Below are 6,918 nucleotides of genomic sequence, written 5' to 3'. Positions count from 1 at the left end.
GGAGGGAGCGAGCGGCGCGGCGGCGGCGCGGAGCGGGCGAGGCGGCAGGCAAGGCGGGCGGCGGCTCTTTTGTCCGGCCGGGGCGGGAAGTTCAAACGGGCGTCTGCGGCGGCTCCCCACCTCGGGCGCTGCCTGCCTGCCGGCCCGGGGCGGCGAGGGGCAGCGGGCGCGTGGCGGGGCCGGGGCGGACGGGCTCTCGCTAAATCGGAGGTTTGCCTTGGAGATCAATCTTGGCAAGGCGAAGTAGGAGACTGAAACGCAGCCTAAAGATCCGGGCGCAGGCGGGGCTGGCAAGGCGGTCCCAAGACCGGCGCCGGCTTCTGCCCGTGGGCGGGTCGGGGGCCCGGGGCTCGCTGGCGGGCCTTCCGGCCACCCTCCCTGGGGGCCGCGGGCGCCGTGCGGGACGGCGAGGCGCCGGGTGCCCTGGCACCTGAGCCGGCAGGTGGAGCCGCCCGGGGCGCGCAGGGGCGCCTGGCCCGGTGGCCCGCGCCAGGCTGCAGGCCTGAGGGCTTCCGCCCGCCCCGCAAGAGGGGCCGCGACGGGCCCGGAGCCCTGGCCCGGCAGAGGCACCGCCGGCGGGGCGGAGGGCTGCCCGGGAGGCGCGGCCCCCCCGGCCGCGCCCCCCTCGCTCCGCGCGACCTTCGCGGGTTGCGGCCTCCGCCTCTGCGGGGAGCCCCGCGGGCCCTGCGGGGAGGGGCGCTGGCGGGGCGGGCGCTTCGCCTCGAGGGCGCGGCAGCCTTCGCGGCCGGTCAAGGTCCTCGAGGGCCCCGCGCGGCTCCCATAGCAGGGCGGCGAGCCGCGCGGGACGGAGGCACGTGGACCGCGGCCCCCCGTCGTCTGCCGGGCCTGCGGAGCCGAGGCGGGGAGCCGGCTCGGTGCCCGGCCTGCCCTCGGGCCTGGCGGGAGGGGAAGCCGGCTCCCGGCGGAGGTCCCTGCCGGGGCGGGGGCGGGCCGTGCGCCGCCCGGTGCCGGCGCAGTTGCAGGCGAGCGAGCCCTCGCCCCGCCGCCCAGGCCCAGCACCGACAGCCCTGCAGCGCGGGGGCGGGGGGCTCCGGGCCTCCCTCAGTCCAGCCCCGCAGCGGAAGTGCTGCAGGCGAGGAGGGAGCCCGGCCCGGGGGCCAGGTCGCCCCCTCCGGAGCCCCCCCACGAGCCGCTTCCCCGCCTCTCTCCCTGCCCCTCCAGGTGGCTGCGATGCTGCCGACCACAGCGGAGAGGCGGGTCGCCTCGTCTGTCTTCATCACCCTCGCCCCCCCGAAGCGGGACCCTCTCGCCGCAGGCAGACCCGGGGCCCAGAAGGCCCCCCCTCAGCCCAGCAGCCATCTTCCGAAGGAGGCGCCGAAGCCGACAGATCCCAGCCGGGCCCCGGGCCCCGTATCCGCGGGAGCCGTCCGAGGGGGTGCGGGAAGTGGGCGGGGAGGCCCTGGCGTGCCCAACGGAGGTGAGCGGAGGGGGGGGAAGGGGATGGGGAATGGATCTGCGTGCCGGCCAGAGGCCAGCCAGGGAGTGCCGACCTTGGCCGTCCATTTCACTGGAGTGCCACCCCAGGTTCGGCCCGGGACTGACTGTCGTGTTAAAATGCACATCCAAGTTTCTAACTCTCAAGACAAAAGCTGCTCCTTGCCTGTTTCAGGTTGCTCTGCCCTGCCGCCGCCACCTCCTGTCGCCTTGCCTAGTGATTCCCTGGAAAATGACCCGGATGGCCTCTCTTTCCTGCCTCCCCCTCCACCTCCTCCACCTCCCTCATACTCCAGTCCCTTCTCAGTGGAGATACGTGCTCCTGATTTCCAGCAGCAAGCAGAAGTTCTGCCCGGATCCCTTCAGGTAAGTGCATGGATGCTTTTAGCGGCCTTGCAGGCAGCTGCCTTCAGCATGTTTTTAGGATGCTCTTCAAACTCTTGTATCTTGAACCCATCGGCTTCTTTTGCTCCACAATCAGAGAGAAACCCCCCAAGAGCTGTTGCTAGAGCAGAACCCATCAGTGGTGCCAAGAGAGTGTTCATGGGTGGTGAGTTGGAAGCAGAGTTAAAGCGGGGGGTGCGCACAGACGCTGACCCAGGATCGTGGCCCGGCAAAGTATCCCGCTTTGTCCACCCCTAAGTAGGCCTGTTTAGCAAAGGCCCCCAGTTCCACTAAAGATTCCCTGCTCTGCTTTTCAAAGGGTCGTCCAGGCTACGAAAACCCCCAAACCAACCAGCGGTTCGGTTCAGGCCTCCAGCTCTGTTGCCACGGGGCAGAAACGTCTTGCGCACCAACGGGAGGCTCTTTGCCACGTCACACGCTCAACACCTGGCGGAGCCGTTGCAGCTCACCTTAAGCCTGCCCGGAAGTATATTCTGCTTTCCACGGCGGCCGGTTTGCTGAGTCGGTTTCTTCCTGTTTTCCAGGCTTCTCTGACGCTTCCGGCAGATCCGAAGAGGCCCCAAGTCCTGACCTCCACGCTGGGGCGGGCTGGTGAGCCTCAGGCAGAGAGGCAGGCGGAGCACACGCTCGCCACAGGTGAGGCCCGCACAGCTCCCCGAGCAGAGGCAGCTGCGTGGGGCCCCCTCCCCTCGCGCCGTGGCTCCCCAGACCGCCGCCTGGAAGTGGCTCTGGGGCGAGCGCAGCCTCACACCCGCCACGCTTGCCCCCCAGATGTCTGCGCCTCTTGCCACAAGGCCCTTGCCCCGTGGGCCCCCACGCTGGACGCCATGAACAAGCAGTACCACGCGGGCTGCTTCGCGTGCCGCTCCTGCCACTGCGCCCTGGCAGGGCAGCGCTACTACCAGCAGGAGGGCCGGCCGCTCTGCGCGCCCTGCTACCAGGTGGGTGCCTTCGCCGGCGGCCGTGCCCTGCCTCCGGGCTGCGGGTCCCGGCACAGCCCCTGGGTGGGCCGCAGCCCGCGGCCGCCTCGGTCCCCTCAGACGGGGTGAGGGCTGGCCCTGGGCGGGGGTGCCGCAGAACCGCCACCCAGAATGGAAGAGCCCCCCCCCCCCCACTGCCTGCTCTCTCCTCCCGCCCGGCTGCAGAACACGTTGGAGAAGTGTGGGGCTTGCCGGGACCTGATCACGGATCAGATTGTGTGGGCCATGGGCCACGGGTACCACCCAGAGTGCTTCACCTGTGCGGCATGTGGCCGCGCGATGGGGGACGAGACCTTCGCGGTGGGCGATGACCACGAAGTGCTTTGCCTGGACGACTTTTACAGGTGCGGCCGCCGGTGCTGGGCACGCCTGGGGGGCATTGGGAGTGGAGGTTCTGCTCCCTGGACCCATAAGCTGCTGCTTGGGGCTGGGGGAGGTTGCATCAAACAGGACGAAGGAACAGCATTCAGCTGCATTAGAAACTCACTGAGAAGGCCCTTTGCGTGAAGAGGGAAAAACCGAGGGAGGGGAGAAACCTACCAAAATGTTGGCTCTCTCTCAAAAGCATTCAGAGAATTTTTCAAAAGCCTGCCCCTTAATGCAAAACTTGCGTCCTGAGCTGGTGGCCATCATCTGCCTGCCCGTCCGTCTTTCAGGAAGTTTGCTTCCGTGTGTGGTGCCTGTGAGAAGCCCATCATTCCGAGCCACGGCAGGGACTCCTACAAGATTGAGTGCATGGGCAGGAGCTTCCATGAGGACTGCTACCGCTGCGAGGTACGTGGAGGGAGGGCCTGGTCTAGGAGCACTGCGCTCGCCTCGCTTCTCCCTCACCTGCGGAGTTGCCCCCCCTCCCAAAATCTGTCGCGGCTGAATCGCTTTTCCAGATACGCGCAGGATCCCTGCTTGAGCATAGGATGCTAAAAAAGGGACAGTTTTGCTGCAGACTTTGCGGGTCCCCTTCCTCCTCTCTCTGCCGGCTTACGCAGACACGGGATCGCAAGGCTCGGTTTACTGTTGACCGAGCACTGAGCATAAAAAAGCAAAACTGAACGGGAGTGAAGCCAAGTTCGAAAGACCCACACGTGAAGTGCGTGCCCTTCAGGTGCATTTCCTGGTTTTAAGAAACGGCTTTTTAAGCAGAGTAAGCAAGTACAAGTTCTCGCAAGGCATGGAGCATCTGCTCGGGGGGCTTTACGCTGCCCCACTGGCCGGTGCCGCCATCTCCGCCTCCTCAGGAGGGCCTCTCTCAAGGATGCCAAACCTCTAACCTGCGAGAAAATTCCTACCTTGACCAGGCTATCCAATGGTTCCGTCTTTATGGTCTTAATTTAGATTTATGTACCGCGTACCCTTCAGAGCCGCTCTCGGAGGCGCCCGGCCACTTCCCTTCTGCCACCCTTTGCCTCATAACCAGCGGGCGGCTTCTAGCCTCTGTGCAGCTGCCCCATTCTCAGCTGCTGAATGGCCTCTGGGAACGCTCAGCTCCGGGCAGGAAGAGCTGAATGACCTCAGCAGCTGCTCTTTGAATTTGGGACCCGCCCCTGCTGCTCCCCGACTTGCCTGTCGCTGGAATTCAGCCCTCCGGTTGCAAGAGTTTCCGTGCACTGGCACGGACAACGCGAGCGGCCCGTTCTTGACAGCACCCTGGGTCCCACCGCCTTACTGTTGGTTTCCTTTGTGCTACAGAGATGCCAGGTGCTGCTGTCGCCCGAGCCCACAGAGGACGGCTGCTACCCTCTGGGCCACCACCTCCTCTGCAAGTCCTGCCACATCCGAGAGACGAAGTGACCATCCTGCCGAGGAGCGAGTCTTTCTGGGCGGTGTGTTTACACTGGCAACCTGCCGTCTCTCCCTCCTGCTTCCATTTTCTCTTTGAGTCTTCGTATAAACATGTATTTCTGTGTTGAGGTTTAATCTGGGGACTGAGCGAAGCGGCCCAGGGACTGACTGGTGGGACGCGGGTCAGGCATTTCCCCATTGCTGCTTGCGGGGCGTTCCTGGCATTGACACGCTGCACGGCCTGGGGGGGGGGCTGCCCGGTCTAGGGGGCTTGTGGGAGCCCTCTTCTGCCCCCGGGGAGGCAGGCGCGAGCAGAGCGGCGGCCGGGCACCATCTGCAGGCTGGGCTCACTCCGTAGGCTGCCAGCTGCTTTCCACACTCCGGGGCTGCCCGAGCAAGAGCATCGCATCCTCCTCCGAGCCTGGCCAGGATCTTGCGGGACTCCCCCACCCTCCTCCTCGCAGCCTTTCCTGATGACCTGCGTGTGGCAGGTTGAGAAGTCACTGTGAGAATCGTAGCGTGAGAGGGTAACGCAGGCGAGTACAGGAAATGACTGGGAGTTTTCTGGGTGAAGCGCTACAAGTTTCTGGTTGACTTTCTCTGCTGTGTAGAACAGATGAGACAATAAGGGAAGGAAACGGGGACCCGAGAGCATTTCAGCCGGAACACGTCTTCAGATGCATTAGCTCTGATCTCTGGCGGGGTAATTTCCAGCACCCGAATTCAGTGACCGGCTCAAACGTGAAGTCGCGGCGAGGATGTGGAAGCTCTGGGGCACGCCTGGGGTGCCCGAGGCCAAGCAGCCCTGGATCAAGGATGGAGGGGCCTTCAGGTGCCTGGTGGGATGCCAGAACTGAGCCGGGGCGTCAGCTGCTTGGTTTTTTCATTTGGAAATTAAGCATGAATTACACAAGTGCCCCATCCCTTTGAGCGCCTTGAACGGGGAAATTGTGACTTGAACGCTTGCGCCAGGCCTTGTACGCGCCGTGCCCCTGGGTGCCTGGAAGGCACAGGCTGGCGCTTGCTTGAACAGAAAAGGCCCTGCAGCCCCCCAGAAGTGGCCGCAGCACCCCACTTGTTCCTGTCCGGGCAGGCACAGCAGCATGGCCTGAGCGCCCCGGGCGTGTGCCTCTCAGGCCACCAGGGGGCAGCACCGAGCCACCTTCCCACTGCAATCGCTGGCGGGGTGGGGGGGAACCTTTATGCACTTGCAGCTCCCGTCTGTGAGACATCGGGTGCCACATAGGCTGAGTGGGGCAGCGCAGGGTGCGGGCACCGTTGTGGGAGTGTAGGCACTCGCCCTTGGGGGCTCCCCCCCAGCACACCTCTACGGGGACCTTTCCGGGGGTTTCTCCTCCCAAAACTGCATGTCCAGAGAGAGCCCCCCGAAACAGGGCCAAGGGGCTGGTGGCCCGTTGTACTGCCTTAAGTAGATGTGCTTGAAATCCAACAAAGGCTTCTCTCCGTGTGGGATTCTGCCTGTTTTGGGCAGTGGTGTTGGAGGCTGTGTGAGAGCTGTCGTGGGAGCAGCTGCTTGATAAATGCGTTGTGCGTATGGAGGAGGCAGGCAGGCAGGCCTGGCTGCAGGGGATCCCCGGCCTGCTGGGGGCTCCGGGGTCGGAGGGGGCCCTGAGGGGACTTCGTGCAGGTGGGCAGGGAGGTGGCGGACCCAGCGCCACAGGCCGTGGCAGCTGGGCCAGCCCCGCAGGGGATTGCTTTACAGTGTGGGGGCAAACCTCCTTTGGTCTGTTGCGCTCTGACGTGGCTCTTGGGGGCAGCCTCACGCTGGTGGGGGGGCCAGAAGATGGAAAGATGAGCACGTCCCACGGCCACAACCTCAGCCTGAGGAGAGGCATTTCTTTGTAGAATAGGAGCAGGGAGAGGCTGCATGGAAACAGATGCGCCTGCAGTCGATTCTGCCACGGTTCAGAGGCGGAAGCTGCTCCGCTGGGGGCGATCCCGCCAAAAGCCAATGCTGCAAAGAGGCTAAGCATCTTTCCACGGTGCTGGGACTCCTTGGTGCACCACCAGGAGCTCTGGCAGGTCCCCCATAGGGAGCATCTCCCCCATGGGGCTGGCAGCCCCTTCCGTGCCCGTGGATTTGCCGGGCCCATCGGAGCCACCCCAGGGATCGTGTGCATCACCAGAAGGCCCGGCCCGCCCGGTGGGGGTGCACGCGGCACGCGCCGCTTTGGGGTGGCCCCTGCTCCTGCACCCCCCACCCGTTAGCCAGAGTGTCTCCCGCCCGGCAGCTCGCTTGGCTTTGTGTTGCGTTTTCCGTGTTGTGCAAAGCATAGGT

General features: G+C 65.1%; 1 protein-coding gene across 1 annotated transcript in view; it reads left to right on the top strand.

The window, feature by feature from the left end:
• Window positions 1-5,769, top strand: part of FBLIM1 (filamin binding LIM protein 1) — a 7,726-nt gene extending 1,957 nt beyond the window's left edge. The window contains exons 3-9 of the mRNA XM_044421167.1: window positions 1,183-1,438; window positions 1,631-1,821; window positions 2,385-2,496; window positions 2,632-2,801; window positions 3,006-3,184; window positions 3,497-3,614; window positions 4,527-5,769. Of these exons, the coding sequence (XP_044277102.1) occupies window positions 1,183-1,438; window positions 1,631-1,821; window positions 2,385-2,496; window positions 2,632-2,801; window positions 3,006-3,184; window positions 3,497-3,614; window positions 4,527-4,628 (1,128 nt within the window). The 3' untranslated portion in view covers window positions 4,629-5,769. The remainder of the gene's footprint in view (window positions 1-1,182; window positions 1,439-1,630; window positions 1,822-2,384; window positions 2,497-2,631; window positions 2,802-3,005; window positions 3,185-3,496; window positions 3,615-4,526) is intronic.
• The last annotated feature ends 1,149 nt before the right edge of the window (window positions 5,770-6,918 follow it).

Source organism: Varanus komodoensis, unplaced genomic scaffold (genome assembly GCF_004798865.1).
Source record: "Varanus komodoensis strain SLA01 unplaced genomic scaffold, ASM479886v1 scaffold116, whole genome shotgun sequence".
Classification (NCBI taxonomy): Eukaryota; Metazoa; Chordata; class Lepidosauria; order Squamata; family Varanidae; genus Varanus; species Varanus komodoensis.
Note: the sequence above shows the minus strand (reverse complement) of the source record. Positions and strands in the feature narration are given on the sequence as shown.